The 23,891-nt window shown below is 35.9% G+C and overlaps 1 protein-coding gene across 1 annotated transcript in view; it reads left to right on the top strand.

Moving 5' to 3' along the window:
- kdn (citrate synthase) overlaps positions 1-18,218 on the top strand; it is a 60,587-nt gene extending 42,369 nt beyond the window's left edge. The window contains exons 5-9 of the mRNA XM_069839155.1: positions 2,739-2,938; positions 5,273-5,405; positions 5,541-5,744; positions 10,273-10,377; positions 12,679-18,218. Coding sequence (XP_069695256.1) covers positions 2,739-2,938; positions 5,273-5,405; positions 5,541-5,744; positions 10,273-10,377; positions 12,679-12,840 — 804 coding nt within the window. The 3' untranslated portion in view covers positions 12,841-18,218. The remainder of the gene's footprint in view (positions 1-2,738; positions 2,939-5,272; positions 5,406-5,540; positions 5,745-10,272; positions 10,378-12,678) is intronic.
- Positions 18,219-23,891: the final 5,673 nt, after the last annotated feature.

Raw genomic sequence — 23,891 nt, 5'->3', positions numbered from 1 at the left:
GATATTATTTAATTTGTATTGACTGAAAGACTGGGTATAATAATATGCATTCTTTTTCTTTATCATTACTGTACTTGTGAATCTTGGTCCTTTACTTGATTTTCTTTTTGTTCTGTCAAACGATGGTGAAAGTGAACTCCGTGTAGTACATCAGTCTGAGAGTGTTGTTACTGTTCAAATGAAGTGACTTATATACATTTCCTGACTTTCATCTTCTGTTATGCTCTTTTAATTTATCTACATATACAGGATGAGTTACGAGAAAAGGTACATGGATAAGGGGTGATAATATTGGTGATTCTGAACAAAAAAGTTTATATGAACAGATGTCCTGTTCCTAATGGTTTTGGAGAAAACTAATGGAAACAATGAGGAATGGGAAAAGTGCAGGTGATAGTACCCCCATTCCATTCGCATTCGTCTGCAGCCACAACTCTTTCTCGCACATTTGACCTTGAGCATGAAAGTACTTTGTGCTGCATTGGTGGCACATTATTTTTAAATAATTCCCGATTGTGATAAACAGAAATATCCATGTGGCGATTATGCGGTAAAGTTTTAAAGTCCTGATGAGTTTGTCTATAAATAAGGGGCGACCATTATGCGATGATATACATTGCTTCATTTGGAAAAGAAGTGAAAATGGAGGCAACTCAGATTTTGAAATTTCTGACATGGGACCAATATTCCAGTAATGATGTTATATATAATGCTACCTTTTTGCTTTAATTACTTTTAATTTTTTTTTTTTTTTTATTCAATGCAGTGGCACTTTACTAGAGTCATTGGCCGTACAATGGCGATAAAAACTAAAAGGAAAGAAAACGAAATAAAGTGAACAATGTCCAAGGAAACTATGAAGGAGAGGATGTCAGCACCGCTGCATTCTGTCTCTGGCCTCCCAGTACCTATCCACAAAGCTGGCAGATGAAAGTGCTGGACAAGTCTTAATGTGGTTTGAGTCCATAGTGTCGGAACATCCACAGAGCATGCAGAGGGGGCTGGATGATACACCCAGGCGGTGGACGTGATTAGCCAGACAGTCATGAACGACTGCGGTGCGGAACGTCGCAACAGCTTCTCTTCTGGGCCATTCGGGGAGAGTGGAGTTCAGTGCGTCCTTCCAGTGTTTACCTTTAATTTGGTCCTCCAAACTCTTATGGAAACATTGTCTCACTCGACTGCTTATATTTGTAGATGCTCTATGGAATGGCAGCATGTTAGAATATGAAAGGGGGATAGTTGTTCCTTTCTTTGCTAGAAAGTCTGCTGCTTCATTCCCGGCAATACCACAGTGAGAAGGTATCCATTGCAGATGTACAATTTTATTTAGTTTCTTGATGTCTTCTCGGCATTGTTGAATGTCATCATTAGCTGCTTGTAATGAGTAGTTTCCAATTGCAGATATCGCTGCTTTTGAGTCACTGAGGAGGACAATGTTTGGAAATGGGAAGGACCTGCACAACAGTTGTTTCACAGCAGTACATATGGCTCTTACTTCTCCATCAAAAAGTGTATGATTGTTGCCTAGAGTGAGATAGGTAGAGAACAGTTGGCAATGAATTCCGGCTCCAATGGGCCCATGTTTTTCTATTTGGGAGCCGTCAGTGTACACATGCAGCCATTTGTCTTGTGGGTAGCGGATTTGTAATGTTTCTAATGCAGAAAGACGGAGTACTTTTAAAATGTAGCTAACATGAAAATATTGCAATTTTGAGATTTTAAACACGATTATATTGAAATTCCAGGAGTCCTTTATGGATTTAGTGGCATGTAAGAAAAATCCTTATTCAAGATTTCATAGCGTTCTTTACCCCTATTATTATCCCTTGCTTTGCGGATCTATGTTACTGCAAGCATCATAGAGACTTCTTGCAAACAAAAGAGGAAACAGTATATTAGAATGGGATGCAATAGGTCTTCAAAGACCGTAAAATTTAAAGGATCCAAAATTTAGATTATTATACTAAATTATGTTGTTGTTGTTTTCTAATGCCAGGCATTTGACAATAAAGTCATTTGACCTCTTGCACTCCAATATTTTTCAAAGATATTATGGTCAGCCATGAAGCACAGATTTTGAGGTGTTCCGAATCCATTTCTTGGTTTGAGTTGCACAATGGGCAGTTAGGGGACTGATATATTCCAATTCTATGCAGGTGTTTGGCAATACATTCATGACCTGTTGCTAATCTAAATGCAGCTACAGACGATTTTCATGGTAAATCGGGAATTAACTGTGGATTTTGATGCAGAGACTTCCATTTTTTTCCCTTGAGATTGTTTTATCAAATTTTGTTTGTTGAAGTCTAAGTATGTAGATTTAATAAATCTTTTCACAGAGTAATATGTAGATTTAGTAACAGGTCTGTAAGTAGCAGTGCTGCCCTTCTTTGCTAAAGCATCCGCATTCTCGTTTCCCAGGATTCCACAATGGCATGGTATCCATTGGAATACAATTCTTTTATTGAGTGATATTAATTGGAGAGCATTCCAGTTATTTCTGCTGTTTGAGATGAAGGTGTGCGTTTAGAGGTTATTGATATAGTCGTTCAATATTGTAACACACTGCATTCAAATAAATAATAAAACAAGTTTTAAAGTCTGTTTGTTATCATCAATTGACTACAACACAAGTCAATTATTAATATGTGAATGCAGCTGAATATACTTATAATCGTTTTAATATTGAAACATGCTCTGATAAATGAACAATGAAAACTTTGTTGTAATTGCAGTATGTTTATGAGGATGCAATGGACCTGATTGCAAAACTGCCTGTTGTCGCAGCAACGATTTACCGAAACACTTACCGTGATGGTAAAGGTGTTGGGGCCATTGACACCAGCAAGGACTGGAGTGAAAACTTCTGTCAGATGTTGGGTTATGACAACAACGAATTCACGGAACTCATGAGGTTATACCTCACAATCCACAGGTATGTGTGTGAAAGAATGTGGTCCAATAATAGTTTATGGTGGACATTTCTGAACAGAGGTTAAGGGTGTTCGAGAATAAGGTGCTTAGGAAAATATTTGATGCTAAGAGGGATGAAGTTACAGGGGGATAGAGAAAGTTACATAAAGTAGAACTGCTCGCATTATATTCTTCACCTGATATAATTGGGAATATTAAATCCAGACTTTTAAGATGGGCAGGGCATGTAGCACGTATGTGTGAATCTAGAAATGCGTATAGAGTGTTAATTGGAAGACCTGAGGAGAAAAGACCTTTGGGGAGGCCAAGGCATAGATAGGAGGATAATATTAAAATGGATTTGAGGGAGGTGGGATATGATGATATAGACTGGATGAATCTTGCTCAAGGTACCTTGAAAGCCATTTGTAAGACATTTCTGAAATGTTATTCTTTTTGTCGCATCAACTTGTTATTTAATTCTAACGTAAGTAAAAGAATATACTACATTGAAGAAATTCATATCTTGTACTATAAAATGACCTTAAATTTCTGATAATATGGCATTAGAAATTAAAACAAGACCGAGATTTTTATTATTATTATTATTATTATTATTATTATTATTAGTTGGCCTGGGTAGCGCTGGCATTCTGTGCTCGAGGTTGCTGGTTCGATCCCAGCCTAGGCTGATGGCATTTTTTAATTGTGACAGGCTCATGTCAGTAGATTTACTGGCATGTAAAAGAACTCCTGCAAGACAAAACTCCGGCACACCGACGACGCTATATAACCTCGCCAGTTGCGAGCGTCGTTAAATAAACCATAATTTAAAAAATTATTATTGAATGTCTCCGAAATCACGTCAGTGCACACTTAAATATTAGGAGGAATTGAAATTACCAACATATCTCTAATTCAGCATTGCAGTAGAGAGCCATCTCCGTTCGTAGGTTCTCAGGTTTGAAGCATCGCCTGTTACTTTACTTTCGTTATTTTTATGTCTTTACTTGTGAGATCCAATATGCTGACTGTGGGCACTGCGGCTACAGTATTTGTTCTGTTGTGTTCAATTGGGGAAAGCACGTAACACACGTGACCTGGAGTTGAGGCTGATGCAACCATAGGGAAAATATCTGTATGACTCAATCAAATTGCATAAGCACTCTAAGCCAGCGTTTCTCAAACTATGGTCCGCAGACCACCTGTGGTCCTCGAGATCTGCTCTTGTGGTCCTTCAAAAAAGACAGAAGAAAAAATAAAATTCAAATGAATTGCGTGTCACACTATAGCTGAAAATCTCAGAGTTTGGAAATGACACATGGCAATCGCATTTCACTTTTTCTCCCAGTACTGACATTTTATGAAATTTATTTACCCTACCCGTCTATCGCCTTCCCACTCTACTCTCAGCAAAAAAAAAGAGGGATTTAAAGCACTATGAACGTGGTGTTTCTTGCCATCTTTTCCGTGCTCATCTGGCGCTGTGCCTGTTACCCAGCTAGGGACTACCCGAATTCATAATAGGACCAAAGTACCGAAACTTTTCATGTATTTATGACTTTCTTAATAGTTTTGCTGACACCCAGTCTGCACATTGAAATGGGCACGTACTGTACGTCGTACACCAATAATAGAACATGCAAAATTGCATCTTTACTTATTAAAATCGGATGTTTCTGCATTAATTTTTTTATTTCTCTTTTTGCAGATGACGATATAAGAAATTTTCATCTGTTAAAATTAACTTAATTAGTTAATACTAATATAAAATTAATTGAATCAAATTAATTTTAATTAATTATTTCTATATTAAAATGTAAGTATATTGATATTAAAATATGCTACATAAATGATAAATTTTCTTTCGAAGGGAACAAGAGTAAGGTGGTCCGCGGAACTCTTCTGACTTAAAAAAGTGGTCCCCACTTCAGAAAAGCTTGAGAAACGCTGACCTAAGCAATCTGCAGTAGGTTCTCGAATATAGACTACGACTGCACTGTAAAAATGTCTGTTCAAAGGCAGAAAAGGGCAAAAATGCGACAAAAAGTAGAATGTTCCTAACAATGACCAGTAGATAATAAAAGACCGAAAAATGGAAAATAAAAGTAGACTATATTGGTTCGTGTTGAAGTGAAACGAGTTTTATATTCCATCCTGCATTGTCTGTGATGTCTAGGGGGAGGGGGGGGGGGATATATTTCATCAAGTTCCTAGCCCTAGTTATAAGCCTTGTAAAAAAGGTACACACATTTTTCGTGTGGATATTTGTAGGTCACTAGTATCTGAATGACCCAGTTATTTAAACCATACTTATTGTGAACACACTTCTGAATAATTTGTGTTTCTGTTATAGTGACCACGAAGGTGGCAACGTGAGTGCCCACACTGTGCACTTGGTAGGCTCTGCTCTGTCTGACCCCTACCTCTCCTTTGCAGCAGGTATGAATGGTCTTGCGGGCCCCCTTCACGGTTTAGCCAACCAGGAGGTGAGTTTACAGTACTTTTGACACTTCTTTTATAGTCTTGTATTTCACTTCGATTGTCTCCCTTGTTGCTGTTATTTTTGTACCTAAATGTAAATATAGAACATCGAAGGACAATTTCTCATTTCCGTATTTCAGGTACTAGTGTTCCTGAAAAAAATGCAGCAGGAGCTTGGTGATAATGTAACAGATGACAAGCTTAAGGAATTCATTTGGAAGACATTGAAAAGTGGACAGGTCGTGCCAGGTTATGGGCATGCTGTCCTTAGGAAGACAGATCCCCGTTACACCTGTCAGAGGGAGTTTGCAAAGAAGCACCTTCCCAGTGACCCTCTCTTCAAGGTAAGCAATCAGGATTTCTTTTCCTTTTATTATCATTAAACATTTTACTGATGTATAATTGGGTGAGGACGTTATCTCCTGGTCAGAAAGTCCACAGAAAGTTTCTTGCTGAGGTTTATAAATATTGTAACTTTATTGTTTCAACAATAATCACTTTCTATAATTGACTTTAAACACTCCCTTTAACAATGGGATTTCCACTCCACACAGCAACACAGTATTCGTTATTGCACTCCACAGACGACAATGACAATTCACTCGGATTATTGAGAACAACAATGTAATGTTCACAAAGTATTATTTACAAAACAGAACTGTCAGTTCACAGTTCGTTGCCTTGGCTCGTCCTCTAGCTTGTTCATTCAAGTTCACAGTATATCGAACCCAAGACTTCTCGAGACAGTCCACTGCACTCGAACTCAGGCCTTCCGGGGACAGTCCACTGCACTCGAACTCAAGTCTTCCAACTGCGTTGCTCCCACCGCACAGTCGCGGACAAACACTCAAGTCGAACTCCGGTCTCGAAGCTGGCTTCACTGCTACACACTGCTTGCTGACAACTCTCTTCTCCTCACGTCCTGTATTTATTACTAAACCATAGTTTCGAGAAATTACGATTTCGCGATCAATCTACAGATGCCGAGAAGATGGCGCCTATCCAGACTTCTCTGGATTTCTCCCCTCAGTCACCAGCTGCTTTACTTCCCCCTCTCCCTTCGTCACAGCACATGCCCTAGAAAGTAGATGCGTGCGCAACTTCATTTGTTGTGTCGCCCGATCCTTCCACGCACACCCTGCCCTTTGTGGGACACGTGATCAAGTCTCGACGGAGCATGCCCCCACTTCCAGATGTCATTCTTGTCATTCATATTTTCCTTTGGTTCCGTTAAAGGTCCTTAATCCTCTTTAGCCACCACTTGCAAATTAGCACACGGTTTACAAGATTTATTGCTCAGTCCTTGTGACTCTGTTGTCTGTTATTACATATCGGATTCTTGTGAATTAGGTTTAAAACCCTTTTCATGGGTACCACATCTATTCATCTACACTCAGTGTCAAACTTTTAGCACCTAAAATTCCAGGCTCTGGTTATAATATCAGTTAAAATAGTCATGAATAAAACTAAATATTAAGTCATACAGCGAGTTTCAAATTGAAAGTTATAGAAGACGCTGAAAAACATGGCAACAGAGCAGCTGGATGTGAGTTCACAATTGCGGAACTCAATGTGCGTTATTAGAGGAAACAGAAGGAATCTCTGTCTCAAAGGACGCATAATACATCACTGTAAATTGTCATTCCTTTCGCTAAATAAATAACATGATAAAATCCAGTGTAGAATATCAATTTTTTCTTGTGAGCTGTAGTATTCTGTAACTTTCCTTGCATAAACCTTGCACCCCCAATTTAGAACACAAAAGTATGGAAAAAAAGTGCGTGAATTAAGCAAGTAAACACTGTATAGATTACATACAGTGCAAGGGAGAGTGCAACTCGAATTAAGTATTTTGCACTAATTTCTCTCTGCCTCCCCCCCCCCCCCTAAATCTATAATATTTATTCATATATCATTCGTATCGATGTCTTTACATAGGTAGCACTGCAGTGGCTTAAGGTCTAATAGTTACCATATTTATTGCAAGTAGATCACATGAGATCATGAGCCCAAACCCAGTCACAGGCAACTTATTTTTTTAAGGGCCGTAAACATCCTTAACATGGTCAGCCTCATGGTCTACTGGTCAGAGCTTCTGGCTATAGTTCATGAGGTCCCGGGTTCGATTCCCGGTTAGAGCACAGGAATTTTTCCTTAAAGGGGATTATTCCTGTGTTCGTCCATGGTCTGGAATTTAGGTTAAGTTTAGATTTAAGACCTCTCCTGGCAATACATTATCATAATCATCCTATCACATCATCGGGGTAATGTAACTCTGCCTTCCAGGCGCCCCAACCTCAGAAGTGGGTTACAATTAAGCCACAGCCAGGAGAGAAGACCAGAAATGTCGAAAAGACAACCTGGTGGCATTGGATAAAAAAAAAAAAACATCCTTAACATAGCTTCCTTTAGAAGGAAAATAAAGTTGAACACCACATGTTGTAATAGAAGAAAATCCTGAGAAAATACAGAGAAAATTTTCAGCTATTCCCTTGCTCAGTTCTGCTTTGTGGGCAGATGTCTGTGTAGGCTTGTGAAAGTGCAGTGATCTTTGGTCTCAAATCTAGAGGGAAGGAAATTAGCTCCTAACATCGTTGCGAACATTCTGAAGTGTTCATAAGATCATTAAACTTGCAGGACGGAATATAACTGGAGTGTCAGTATTAGATACCTAATGTAAAAGAGGTAGGCACAACGGACCCTCCATCCAATTGTCCAAAATAAAGTATTACTTCGTTTGCAGTGTAAGAATGTGTAATACTGCAGTGAGGAAAAGGAGGAGGAAGTGTGAGATAACTGAAATGACGTGTACTGATTACAACACAGCTTGTAATACTACACGGAAAGCCACATGGCTAGCAGATAGTAAAACCGCTTTCTAACGAATTTCTGAGGCACTATTTCCCCCACATTTCTCCTTAAATGCAAGTTTTTTTTATAGGGAGTTCTCAATTAATATGAAAAGAACAAGTCAAGAATAGAAGTTAAAATGCATATCCTTAATAACCATGAAATTTACTATGTATTAGCAAATACACATTAACAAATTTTTGCAAATATAGAGTTTTTTTTGCGGCCAGGTAGCTCAGTTGGTAGAGCAGCTGGCTATGGACTGGAAGGTCCAGGGTTCGATCCCAGGTGGTGACAGGATTTTTTCTCATTGCCAAACTTTCAGAACGGCCCAAGGTTCACTCAGCCTCCTATAAAATTGAGTACCAGGTCTTTCCTGGGGGTAAAAGGCGGTCAGAGCGTGGTGCCGACCATACCACCTCATTCTAGTGCCGAGGTCATGGAAAGCATGGGGCTCTACCTCCATGGCATGTTACAGGGATACCTTTACCCTTTTTTTAGAATGGTATTTTTACAGAATTAGTAAAACATATTTTATTTTAACTACCTGTGCTGTAATTAAATTCACAATTTTAATTTGGAAACGTACAATAACATTTCGAGTAATTATATTATGATTTACAAACAACAGTTAATGTCTGTCTTCTAAGTAATCTGAAAGAAAGGAAACGAAAGAGAATTTCTACTTTAATGTGAAGTTAAAAGTTGCAACTGAGAAGGGATTTGCACATACTGACATACTGACTTTAAGTAAGTTCAATAGTGATTGAAGGAAAGATGTTTCTTTGTTTAGATTTTATACTGGTCATGAATGTCACACCCCATTACATTGAAACTTTTACAAATCCAGATAATCATCTGCAATTACCATGTTGTAATGCAGGGATTCTCAAACTTTGCATTGCTGGTCTTAGTCTTGGACATCACACCTATAAGGAGAAACTAAAATTTATAATATATAGTGAAGCACAACATGCAAATTTTCAGTATGTGTACATATTCATTTTATTGTAATTTTGTATTTTTATATTTGAAAGAATACAAGCTAATAATGTAAATGACTTTTTTTCTTTTAAAAAATAACACCAAATCGAATTTGGTTTGTTGTTTTTTTTTATGTGACATATGAATGGAACGCAATCTCAAAGAGTTTGATAACTCCTGTTGTAATGAATAAGACCATTTACATAACTGCTCAGTTAAGCCAGAAAACGTCTGTTTTTAACATTTCTAGTTATTTATTTCTGGTGCTGTTATGCATTTGTGTTTGAGCAGTTTCATTGTCACACTTTTTGTATATTTCTGGAAATTTTTATAATTACTGTATATATGCGAATACTCTGTGCCATCGAATAATCCACGCACCGTAATTATAGGAGAGAAAATTTAAAAAGTGTTTGAGGCGAAGTGGTACCAACCTTATTTCAAGTAATGCACACACCCCAGTTTTTCTTTGCTAAATTCCGGAAAAAATATATGCGGAGTATTCGCATATATACATTGTTGTTGTTGTTGTTGTTATTATTATTATTATTATTATTATTATTATTAATAATATTAATATTAATAATTTCATTTAATTTAATGCCATTAAATAGTGTGTAGGCTAATTCCCCGTCAAACCTCACACAAAGAAAACTGAGAGGGAAAAGACATAGTGACTTGAGACTGAACGGGTAATAGGAACATCACTATTTTATATTCTTGTGCATTTGTCATTTTCTTTTGTTTGTAAGTTGGGACCGTCAATGGACATGAACCCAAGCATATGTTTCAATTTCTATAACAATTTAGCGAAACTGTAATGTACTATAATAAGTACAATAAAGTCTTGTGTGTATGTGTATATATATATATATATATATATATATATAATGTACTAATAGTGATTGTTCACCTTCTCATTGCTGTATTATTATTATTATTATTATTATTATTATTATTATTATTATTATTATTATTATTACTGCTGCTACTGCTATGAAAATGTGAATGCTGAAGAAGTGACTTGTTTTTTTACAGTTAGTATCTCAGGTCTACAAAGTGGTTCCTCCCATTCTCATGGAGACCGGAAAAGTCAAAAACCCATGGCCCAATGTGGATGCCCACTCAGGTGTTCTACTTCAGGTAAGAGATGTTGCAATAGCATAAAGAATTGAGAGCATTTCCTCAAAAGCAATGTATGAAGAACATGTGAATTACAGGTTTCCATTTTCCTTCTTCCTCTTCCCCCACTCCCCACAACCCCTAATATACAGTCTGATCCATTTGAGAAGACATAAAATAAAATGACTATAAAATTTGTAATGGGGGTGTGCTGTAGAATTCATTTCAGTTTCAATGTGATGCTGAAGCACAGGAGTTTTGTATTATCATTGTTACCCCACAAGAAACAAAAGAAGTTGCTCAGTAATACGAAATAAACAAAATGCTTCTTGAATAGATGGGTATTTTATGATGAAGCAACTTTCCATGTCAGTGGGAGAGTGAATACCCATAATACAATTATATGGGGACGTGTAAATCCGCAAGTCTCATGAATTGGAATAGGCTAGTCCTAAAGTTAATGTTTGGTGTGTGGTAAGTCGCTGTAATCTGTATGGGCCGTTTATCTTCGCAGAGGAAACGGTTCGATCAGGACCATACCTGGACATGTTGAAAAACTTTCTCGAACCACAACTGCAACAGGAAAACAACATGGGTATCGTGTTCCAACAGAAAGGTGCACCCCCTTATGAGTAACAGACGTACTACCTGTTCCACTTCATGTTACCTCTCGGTGTGATGTCGCTACCGTCTCTGTTTACATCAGAACTACGGTGACTATTGGCAGCAAGCGGAGTTGCGGGGGTAGCGAACATAGTACAGTATGTGTCGCAATGTTATAGACAGTATGTAGGTTCTCGCATACCATGCAGCAGTAGAATGGAAGCGATCATAGTATAACAGGATTCCTTGACGTCTGTAGTACCTGTTAAAGTCATCTAGCTCTACTACTTTTGTGCGTCTTGGGTTTTTACCGGAAGTTGATATTTGAATTCCTAGTTTTTCTGTTCTTTCACACACTTTCCCAATTGTTTTTATTGTTTTTTCGCTTACCCCAACGGCTTTTGCTGCTCTTTCTACTGCTTTTGTTAAAGGTAGAATGAAACCCGCCCTTTTTTCCTCTCTACAAAATTTCAATACATTATAAATTATCTTCCTGCTTTGAGAATTGTACACTTTCGGAAATGGTTTCTTCTTTGGAGGAGTTTCCATATTTTGTCACAATTGCAATCCTTCCCTGAAAATTCCACACAGTACATTAGGCTATCTTATGGATTCGGTTATATAAAACCTAAACTGAACTTGATTGAATGCACAGTGTATTCAATGATACTACAACTAAATAAATCACTAATGCAGTATTAGAATGTGTCAACGGCATGTAAACACGAAACGTTTCATTCAATACACAGCATGTTAAAAGATATTACAACTAAATGAATTACTAATGCAGTATTAAAATGCTTCAGTAGAGTATAAATGATAGACTAATATTCTCTCGCGACTGTACAGTGTATGTAACGGATGGTTCACAAAGACACCGCGGGTAACGTGAGCTGAAACGGGTTGTACATTATTATTTGGATGACACATTTTGGTAGCAACTGGTGTGGTCGAAGAGAGCCAATTATGTGGCCTCCAAATTCCCCAGACCTGACACTACCTGATTTCTTTCTCTGGAGTTTCGTGAAGAAGGATGTGAAGTAATCAGTCATTTTGCTCTGTTGTCTTCTACTTGCCCAATACACATTTTGTAGTGCTAAATTACATTCTATGTTCATAATTTCAGTTGCAATTTCACTGCTCCCTTCCCTAGCTTCATAGAACATGTTCACAATTCGAATGACTTCTAAAGTGTCACTCACTTCTTTTAGTGGCCATACTGCGTTAAAATGCGTGCACTTAGTGAAAACTTCCTGTCGAAACTGATCTAATACCGCATGAATTCGGGCAGGTTACAATGGGGTGGGGAATCCGCCTGCATTCCAGGGGTCTATGACAGAAGGAGACTGTAAAGAATTTGTCAGGGTCAGATTTCAACAAAATATTTCTTAAAATACTTCGGTTCTTAGAAAATCTTATTCCAAACTGAGGTTGAAAATGACATTATATGCGAGGTAGACGCATATATGTTTGTTGTATTAAGCAAGGTAGAAAAGCATATGTCTTACAGGGAATTAGTTGGGACCACAGAATATTTGACGTTATAGGCGAGGTGTCGCACAAAACGAGGTCGCTATAACCAAGTTCTACTGTATATCATATCACATTCCTGTGTGGAATGATTGGCTGTGTAGATAGTGTGTGCAGTTCTTACAACTAGGACCACTAAATTTTTAAGTCAATTGAAAGACAAATGTGCATTGTATATTATGTTTTCAGTATTATGGTATGAAAGAAATGAACTACTACACCGTGCTGTTTGGAGTGTCACGTGCTCTGGGTGTGCTGGCATCGCTGGTCTGGGACCGAGCCCTTGGTCTGCCCATTGAGCGTCCGAAGTCGCTATCGACTGAAGGTCTAATGAAGCAGCTGAAAGGCTAGAGACTTTCATAGCGTAACACGTAGATGATCGAGATGCAGTGCTATTAGTGGGTGGCCAGGCCGAAAACATGGCCTTTCCATTTGCATCCACGCAATAACATTAACACATGCAGATGGTGGGGCCACGCTATCTCGGCCCTCAGCCACGGTAATGCAGCAAATTCGTCACCAACCAGTGAACAGTACGAGTTTCTATTCTAGAGGTTGTGCTTGTGAATCAGAGTGCATGTGTGCGTGCGTTAAGTTGAGTAATTTAATTTTGTAGGATTCAGTTTTAAGAGACTATGTGAACCCTTTTTGTTAAACGCGCATCAATAAGATATTGTCTGCATTTTTTCTTCCAGGTTTTCACGAAACTGTTCATATTTTTAATTTCAGCTAGATTCTGTCATAAGTGTCTCATCAAACAAATTCTTCCCAACAAAGAGGGTTCACTAGTTAACGAATAGCCACAAGCAGTGAATTGTATTAGACCTTACTTTGTTACTGCCATTGGCTCATTCTGAGCTTTTACCCGGACCTTGTTAAGTCAGTTTTCATTGTGCACTGAGTGGCATTAATGGTTCATGGTGGAAATACTTCGGACAAGGCATGCACCAAGAACCACTAATCATGATCTGTATACCTCAGGTGTCGCAAGTGTAAATACAGTGTATTGTATTTTGATCATTTACCTGTAAATACAAGTGAATATAATATATTTATATATATTGTGACCTATCTTTTTTCCCTCTCACTCTATTTGTTTATTTATATCTCATTGAGTCCTTTATTGTGGCTACGCATAATTTAAAACCTGGTGATATCATTTTTGTTAACTTATTGAATATATTGTTTATGCTGAAGCTGTAAAATAGCTTATAATTTTAATCATTGATATTTTTCTTGGAACAACCTGGGATTACAGGCATGATTTCATATGTTAAACGGATAATTCGATAGAAATGAAGCATAGAAAACATTCCAGTTAAAGTGGGCATTGAGATCTAATGTTGGCACAAGTGTTAAATTAGGTTCGTTCCAACAAGCGGTTCATGGATCAGTTCATGTACGGTTCCTGTACCATCTTATGCGCATGCACTAGTTGAGCATCTGCTATGGGATTCAAACTGGACTGGACGCTGTTGGAATGCGTTCACGGATCGTTATGTACTAAATCCAGAGATGCTATGACTGTGATGATCTTTGCTAAGAACGGGATGATTGTTATCGTTTCGCAGCTAATTCTAATTGCAGAAAATAGAATTTCGATCATTTTCTATAAAAAGATGACAAAAAATATGGAAGGCAAGAATTCCGCCAATTCAATGTCGTGTAAAAAAAGTCATTTAAAAAAAAAAGTTTTTTTTTTTTTTTTTTTTTTAATTATTAATGTATGTACGTTATTTATTATACTTTTAATCAAAGTTGCATGTTGAAATTGTAATTAACTATTTCAATACCCAAATAATTTCCATTCCCTTTCTTTTTGGCGAAAGTTTAAATTAAATCTCTAGTTTTATTATTCGTCTGCACTGTCAGTTTTCATCTTTAACCTCATTGATGTGAACAGTCGACCATGTCTTTCTTCAGTATCCGGGAGACGTTGGTGAGCTTATGCGCGTCTCGTGCACTCTTCCGTACATGCTTCAATCCGCGGACTATTTCTGACCGTTCCGAACCTGTGTCAAAAGCTTGTTGGAACGCCCGACTGCAGTACATGTTTCCGGTTCAGGACTGCTTCGAATTGTGTTGGAACACTTTCTCTGTACTGCGCATGCTCACGATGGTTACAGACGGTTCCTGACTGCTGTTGGAACGAACCTATTGTTTATCTTCCGCCTTTGCATTATCATAATCATTATTTATTTCATTCCACATAAGGATTTCAAAAGTTAATTTTGCCTTGGAATTTAGCAAATAATTGTGCAACATTTGACAATATAAAGAAGTGCTAATTACTACATTTTTATAAATACTAATCTCTCCCAGAAAAGAAAATACTACACAATTCCGAAAACTGAGATGTAATCATTACTGCTAGGAAATTTGTGAAACTGACTTAACAATGATACACCTGTGTTGTACTGTAGCACCTAGTAGCTGTGAGTGAGATAACATTTTCAATGACAATACAAGTAGGGTTAGAATAAGAATTTGCAGTGCAGTACAAAGAGCTACTCAGAAAGTATGTAGTTACGTCAATATCAGGCTGTTTTAATAAGTAGGGTTAGAGGTATTGAGTGTCGGGTAATTTCTGTTAGCTGTGTCTGTAAAGTGCTGGCATCTGTTGGACAGGTCATGCAGTTGGAGTAATCATTTTCCCCTAAATTCAGATTGTCCAACTCTGGTATATATGTTAGTAATGAGCACCCATCATCGCAGTAAAGCAAGTGTGGAATGTTAGTGGTAGGACCCAAAATACAGTAATATTTAATCATTATTATATAAAATTTGATAGGATTATTGGTACTCATTTTTACAGTGACATTGTTACAGCTGGTTCGAAACTAATTCTGAATATATTATTGAAATTTTACAGTTTTGTATCTTTTAAAAAGTCACTAAATTCTGTTACAGTTTCATCTTTTGGCAAATGGTGGTTTGTCTCAATCAGGAGTTCATTAATTTGAAAATGAAATATGAAGGCTGTCGTATAAACAATTGAACCTAATAGTTGAACTTCAGCATGAAAATATTACTGTAGAATTAAAGGTATTTTGTGGGGAAGTTTAATTCACGTACAGCTTAACACATGTTTCAAACAGACGAATTATTAAAAAGAAGAAAATACTTCTTTTTTGCCTTACCTTGCCTGGCCTCTATAATAGACACACACACAATGCGCTTTAAATTCCTCTGTGCTAGCAAAAATGTATATGGAATCATATATTTTCTTTATCTGAACTGATTTGTTTGGTCATGTAAGAGCTCTCTTTAAGTACCAGTGCTTCTGACAATCTCTTCTTGAAACATCAGCTTGCAAAATTGTTACTTCGATTATTTTTTTTTAGTTATTTCTAAGTGAAATTCTTCTAGAGTATTGTATAATATTGTATTAAAGTTCCAGTAGTGAATGTTTACAAGGAATATTTTCCTGTTTTATATTTATGTACTGAAACATTGTACAATAACACAACCAACGGCAATGTATAATCTTGAAAGAGATATCAGTTGTCATCTAATTCCTCACATATCACATTAACCTTAACTTAAATATCATAGTTTTCATGAAGTCTCTTTCAAAATCTATTACTTTGCTTGAGTTGTGAATTTTTTAAAATAATTTGTACAGGAGAAATGCATCGTATGTTTAAAACTAAGGGACCTGAAGCTCAAAATCCAGTGATATACATTATAATGTCATTTGTCTTAATTGTGTTTCGTGTTAGTATCACATAATAAAATTCTGTAGATACGTAGTTCTGGTTATGTCATTACCAAGTGATAACTTGGTGTCATAGATACCGTGATAGATCTCTGTGAATTTTGTGTAATCAATTTCATATCCTGCAACCATTCTTGGCCATAGAGTGAGTCAGATGCCAGGATAATGCAATAGACCATGTTGTTATAGGAATAAAATTGCTTAAAACTAATTAAATACATTATACATATTCTATTTAAATTTTTTTTGTCCTAAAGAAATATGTACTATACTCCGTTTTTATATAGTTTTCACTCATTTGCAATTCTCGAAACTGATTATTTTGATAATGTAGTAATTTTGACTATGCTTTTCCACTCTTGCTGTAACTTTTTTCACATATGCCGGGAAGAAACTTCTTTCTTCTTTACCTCTCATTTTATGAAATTGTACATCTTGCCAACGGTTTCGTCTAATGTTATGTAAAGTTCTTGGAACTAGAATCTATGAAATTACATAAACATTAGCACAATATTTAAGATACAGGGTACTCATTACAGATTTTTTGGAAATAACTGAACTGTAAACAAGAAGTTATGATTAGTAAACAGCAGATTGTACTCAGTCATGGAATGTGATAGAAGAAGAATTAAACATGAAATTTCGCCTGCTTAGGGTCAGTCTTCTCTCATTGATTAAAATATGCTATGTGTCATATGGTTGTTTGGGATGAGCGTATCATGTCAAAGGTCAGTGGCCAGGAATGGTTGCAAGGAGAATAACAACTGAACAGACGTACCAGGAAGAAAGATCATTGAATTGCATTGATACAATGGAAATCGTTATTGTGAACTATGCTATAAAACATTTGTTTTTATTTTATACAGGAATAATGTCAGCTAAATTCAAGATTAGAAGAGAAATATTATCCATTCTTTAAGCAGAACTCCGGAAGTATCCAGAATGTTAGGAACACTAACATTAAGTCTGAAGTGTTACAGTCGAAATCACTTTCCTTCTTCCTTTTATCCCTTTAACAGAGGTTCCAGAATTGTTTATGTAATTACATAACTAGTGTTGTAATGAATTTAAAAGTTTGTTATTGAAGACTGCCCCATTATATTTCAGTATTATTATTTTTATTTCGTATTTATTTTGTTTCATTGGTAGTGGCTTTAAACATATTATTTTGCTCTGGAAGGATTCTCCCCTCCCCCATTTAACTTCTTTGGCATTCTCCCCATATATCTGCTGTTTGTTATGCTGCTAGCAAGTTACTGGGGTCACATTTGGAACGTATTTAATCATAGTTCAACTCAGGTGGCTTCAAATTTCTTAGAATTCGTTTATTTGTTTAAAAAATCACAAAACTCGCTTCAGAATAAAATGAAACCGTCAAAATAGTGAATACAGTGTCTAAAATTTTTAGAAGATGAAAAATTGTCTGATTTGTGTCTTTGAAATTAGAGCAATAGTGTTTCATGAAGTTTTTGTTTTGATTGACACAGTAATATCAACCTTTGAAATCAGTGTTTGAACCAACTGATATCACGTTAAAATGCATATCAAGCAGTGGAAATGTCCCATAATGCAAGAGCAAGATTTTTTATTTCTTTCACCTGTTTTATTACATTCTACTTACGCATACAAAACATGTTCTCTTCAAGATGAGTCTGCTTGCAATAAGTATGTAGGTAAAAGAAGTATTTTTATGACAATATCCTGTTATGAATTTAAAATATGGTAATTTCAGTTGATTTTTGGTACTGGTCTTGAACTGAAGAGAGCAAGTCTTGTAAAAAGCTGTCACAAGGAGCAGGTTTCTACAATGCTGTTCTTGTGTATTTAAGTGTGTGATTGTCAGAGCTTTGAAGGGCATCATTTTCAGTCTGTATGTGTCTGTTTTATATTTATAGGGGCCAAGAGCTTTCAAAACTGTGTTAGACATGAAAAGAGCTACATTTGAATTGTACTTTGTTATGTGATGATAGATCTAATACAATGCAATGCTTTTGCATTTTCAGTGGAAAAATTTGAACATTTCTTTCAACCATTCTTTTTATCCTTAAGCTTCGTCTCCACTATTAAACATTTAACAACAACATGTTGAATTTAACATGTATATGGACATTTCAAGTCTCAATTGACTTAACATGTTAACTGAGTATGTTGAAGTTAACACTTTTAACATGTTGGCGTGTTTTCCAGCAGAAATGGAAAACAAGTCAAGTCAATTCACTTGCTCGTGCAATGTCGGTACAATTCGGCAAAGTTCGTACAGTTTCTATAGCAGCTAACTTTCTTCGATTTTGTGGCGCGTAACTAGGAGCACCTCTTGATTTTTTTTATACAATCCTTAGAGTTGGCTGTAAGTTGTTTGAAGTACTGGAGTGGACGAAAGAAAATACCGTTAAAATAAAGTTGGTTACTGCACTGATGGAAAAGCCTTGTTTGTGAAATGTGGCTGCAAAATAATACAGAGACAAACCAAAGAAGGCCGACTGTTTTAGAGAAATGAAATTATTAACTGTTCTCGAGAATACAATGGAGAGTTTTCGCATCCTTGTGGTACGCTAAACGTTAATGCTATGTTGACATCAGTAATGGTCGTATTTGGTGACATATATTAACATTAACATTTGTAAAACTTCGGAAAGAATAACGTGATATTAGCTGCTCCTTTAACATTTATCATGTATAGCTCCTATGACAGTTAATCTCGCTGTAATTTTTTTTAATGAGGTGAAATGGCTGCTCTTAATTGTGTGCTTTCCTTTGATATGACAAAAAATATTTTTTGCAGCACTAAATTATTAAAATCGTGTTCTGACATTTTCAGCAAGTTTTTGAATCCAAATCGATCTTCAACTTTATGCTCGTTTATAATGTCTTCTGCATTGTGTCTTTTACTAAGATATTGCCGCATCCACATTCTCATTTCTTCCTTTTCAAGGCCTTGTAACAAGCAATAGAGATTATTACAAAAGCCAAACCATCTTCATCAGAGTCCATTGTCCAAGGTTTGAAAACAAGACGCTACCTACATTAAAATCTCATACTGTTTATGGTGGACTACGCAAGCAAAGTAAAGTTTAACATGTTTAACAGTGTGGACAGTGTGTTCAATGAAATTAGCATTAATATGTTTAATCAACATGTTGGGATGTTAACAGTAAACAGTTTAACATTTAACATGTTGTTGTTAAATGTTTAATAGTGGAGACGAGCCCTTAAACAGTATACTGCAACTATTTAGATCAGTATATCCTGTACCTGATGGCTTTGAGGGTACTGGGGTAATTCCTCAATATGACAGTTTTTAATCCTGCTGTATTCACCGAATCACTACCAAGTTATCTCTCAATAAAATATAACTGCAGCTGAAAATATTAAAAAGGAAATAAATCGCATTCAATTAGTTTTTTACCTTACTTTTAAATTGTGTAAATATACGGACACCTCATGCATGAACACTTGAATGTGTTTTCCATTATTTGGCCCTAACAAATTACTAATTTATTAATTATTTCATTTTCGATGTGTACGAAATTATTACCTCACTTATAGGATGATGACTAGCAGAGTTTAATTTTTCATGTGGGCCAAAAATGGTCAGTAAATTTTGTCAGAAATTCCATCTTGCAGTGAAACAATTCCTTTCACGTGCCTAAAATCTACATGTTCTCCCAGCTTTACTTTTCCTTCTGAAGGGAACTATTCTAAGAATTCTTACAACACTTTAGAAATTCATTACTGCTCATAGTGTACACAATAGTTCACGTATGCAACTACTGAGTGTTCATTTCAAAGTATGTCATGACGTCACTGTTGTGAGTCAGCGATTTGAAGAGGGTTTCAGCTTTTATGTCAGAGAAGTTGCCTATTAATCAAGGCGTTCAATCTGAACTTAAGAACGTGTACAGTATAACTTGAATGTCGTAGCAACAGGTGGTGGTCTGTAAAGTCTGTGTGCTACCATAACCTCTTTCGAACTGTGTTTTGCTCGGGCAAGTCGTACGCAGGATATTTGTTACCATCGGTTGCGTACGGCAACATTCCACAACACAAATAAAATGCTCCATGTCCATGTTGACGGTAGAAGTTAATGTCAACAAATACTGTACATAAGTAATCATCTTAACCCTCTCCACATATCCCGACAGTAAGAAAAAAAAACTCACCTCAGTACATGTTTCCAAACAGTTGACATTCCTGCCGCTACAGGTGTTACCATACGTATCGGTAAGTACTCTTCAGAATGAACGTCATACTTGCTAGGCAACTTCTCTGGCACATAAGTAATACGCCTCTGTGGAAGTGTAGGAAGATTGAATTCTCTAGGCTCATCGACTAGCCACGTGACGGCATACAGTGAGCCATGACACACTTTGAACTGAACACGCAGTATAACTTCGTGTTGAAGATGGTGTTTGGATAAAGGGGGGTAAGTCATAAAAATGAGTTTTGAGATAAATGAAATTAAACTTCGGGTCCCTATTGCAAATAATTTTCTACACAAACACATGAAATGCTAGTATTCTTTTGTTTTTTTGCTCGTTTACTTGTAGAATTAAACTTGTGTTTTCACCTGGGGAACAAAACTCCATTTGCACAAAAAATTACTTAATCCCCTTTACCCAAACACTTGATTTGTCCATTGGCAGTGTGATGTGTGTTCTGTTTGGTGGAGGCTTCATGTCTTGCTGACCCTGTGTCATAGTAATCTTGCCATGTTTCTGTCATCGTTTGATAAGGGCCATGATAATTGGAAAATGGTAAATTTTCACAAGTGCATGAAAATAATGTCTGTGCATGCATGACTGTATTGCCACCGATTTTTCTATTTACTGTATTTTATTAATTATATAGGGTCTCAATACACTTGAATCCTAACCAAAACAAACTTCTTACTATGGCATTGTTTTTCCTAACAGTTGTTTTTCCTTTGTTTTTTTTTTATTAATGGTTTATAAAGGAGAGCAGATGATTTGCAATGGTCAGTACATAATTTAAATTTAATAGCTCAAAAATATTCAATGGAAATATCCATTAACAAAACAAAAATAATGGCCCTTTGTGATAAATACCCAATACCAAGCAAAATTTGTTTAAATAACACAATTTTGGAAAGAGTTAATGAGTTTAATTATTTAGGATATAAACTTTCTTTTGTTGAAAATTTGGATTTATCAGAGAAAATTGTAAAATTCAACAAATCAATGGGCATCATTAATAGAGTTTTAAACCTTCGTTAGTACAAAAATCAACTCGTACTCGTCTTTATCAAATAATAGCTCGACCATTCTTATGTTATGGGAGTGACTATAAGGACAAAAGATGAAAGCAGACTAACAGCTTGCGAGATGAGATTCATTCGCTGAACAGCTGGCTATACTAAATGGAATCGAAAGAAAAATGAAGATATCCTTCAAGGACTTAATGTGTCATCAATACTGGACTACATCTCCAGATATCAGTTAAACTGGAAGGAACACGTCTCAAGAATGGTTTCATCCAGGATCCCTAAGGCAATAATGAAGTATTGTCCAAATGAGAAATGGTTACTTGGTCGACCTATGAAAAGATGACAACAAAATCGCTTTTTTCAGGCCGTAACAGTTCTTTTGGGACTAGTATTTGACAGGATGATGATGAAAGAGCACTATTGGTTTAAAAAAATTGTTTTCATGAAAACTATTTAATCCATTTTTTTTCGAATTGAAGTAAATTATTTAAGCAATAACTGATTATTGGAACAATGATACAGTCACAGTACATATTAAAATCATAATATTTTAATCATAAAGCAATAACTAAATTATAAAACAAAATACCACGAATATCAGATTGAAATAGTTATAATTTTTTTAGGGATAATTATTGTAAGTTTTTTATGGTAATCTATATTTTGTTAAGATGATTGAATTTAATTTCTGTCCCTCCCCTCGGGAGAGGGGTTAACTGTAAACCTCTCATGTTACACCATGAGTTGCAAGTAAATTGCGAAGATTCCGTGTTTAGTCCAGCTGTAGCTGAATCAGGTAAGTAATTATTCTACATTGATTAAAATGATATAACAGCTCAATGTGAACACGAGGAAAAATCTAGCTAATACCTGCTAGGGTTCAGAGACTGCTTTTGTATGAAATTACAAGATACTTTTTTGCATGAGGACTGACATAACATCGTAATTTCGTACTGTTGTACTTAGAGTTAATATTACAGAATAAGGTTTTTAAAAAGGGGATACTGAAATTTGAGTTTTATAATACTTTTCTTAAAAAAAATAAATAAATAAAAAAGACCATGAATGATGTCATGCATATGTTAGGAGTTTGCAAGTAACGTTTAAAAGTGAATAGTTGCCATTTTCATACTAATTTTGCAAATAAATACAACCTCAAAGTTTCGTATAGTTTGGCACACATATCAGGGATGAAGAATGTAAGTGAACTTGTGATAATTACCAATTTTAGTTTCCAAGTTTCCTTTTCACTATATTATGAAAGAAAGCATTGTGGTTGTACAAAAAATGGATTTAGAAATTTGTGTGGAAATGTATATGTTTTCAGCAGCCCTAATTGGTTTTGAGCATGTCAGTATGTTTGTAACTATAGTGATTGAATTTTATTAAAATTTAGTATTCACAGATCATTTATCTGGAAAATATGCACAGGAAATATAATTTAAGAAAAATTAACATCTATTTCAAATAAAATGACATTTCACTTTAAGAACTGTCAGATGAGTTTCTTTGTGATTGTACTACATACTTAGAATAAAACTTATAAGTGAGGTAGGTAACTTAGTATTGATGGGGGAACAAAAATTGGCTAAAAGGAATTAAATATATACAAAATTAATACTTTGCATTGTAAATTTTCCAAGTATTGAAAGTGCAACACTACATGAAGCAGGCTCTGTACAAGGATTTACCATAGTGTAGACGTATATGTTATGCACAGTTGAAGCACTAAAATTTGTAACATTTAGATTTAAATGAAAAGAGTTGCAATAGCACCCTAATATATTTTAACACAACCTTCAAGTGCTGATTTCGTAAATATTACAAATGACTTCAATATGCAGTACCCTACAGCTGTTTTATGTAAATTTGTGAACAGTTAAATTACGTACCCTCTTCATTCCCTACATCAATTTTTTTGCTAGTGTACCTCCAAATTTCTTTTTTCGCACCTCCAAAATGTATTGTAATTATATGAATAAAAAAACCATGAAAGTATGTAAAATACAATAATTATCAACAAATATAAAATATATCAGCATTTTTACATACATAGTGGATCAGTGGGATGCGTACCTCTTGAGAAAGCCCATGTACCATAAATTGAATACCACTACTCTACCCTACTCTTACTCCAACACTTGACATAACTGTCCACAGATACACATCATCTACAGTAACCTGCTGAATGGTATGCAAATTGAAAATGGGCCACCATCCTGCCATCTATCTGCAATGTGCAGAACCCGATTCACATAAGTGAAGTGGGTAGGCATTGGATAAAATGAAAGATTCACAGGAAAAACAAGCTAAGTCACTTTTTGTTTATGTTTGTTTTTAGGTCCTATCTGCTAGCTCGTGAACTATTTTTTTTTGTAGTAAATCACAATGGCAAAAAATCCTGCATTGTAACATCACAGTCTAGTATATACAGTCACGAAGCTTGAGTTGTTGAGGTTA

Source organism: Periplaneta americana, chromosome 11 (assembly GCF_040183065.1).
Source record: "Periplaneta americana isolate PAMFEO1 chromosome 11, P.americana_PAMFEO1_priV1, whole genome shotgun sequence".
Lineage (NCBI taxonomy): Eukaryota > Metazoa > Arthropoda > Insecta > Blattodea > Blattidae > Periplaneta > Periplaneta americana.
Note: the sequence above shows the minus strand (reverse complement) of the source record. Positions and strands in the feature narration are given on the sequence as shown.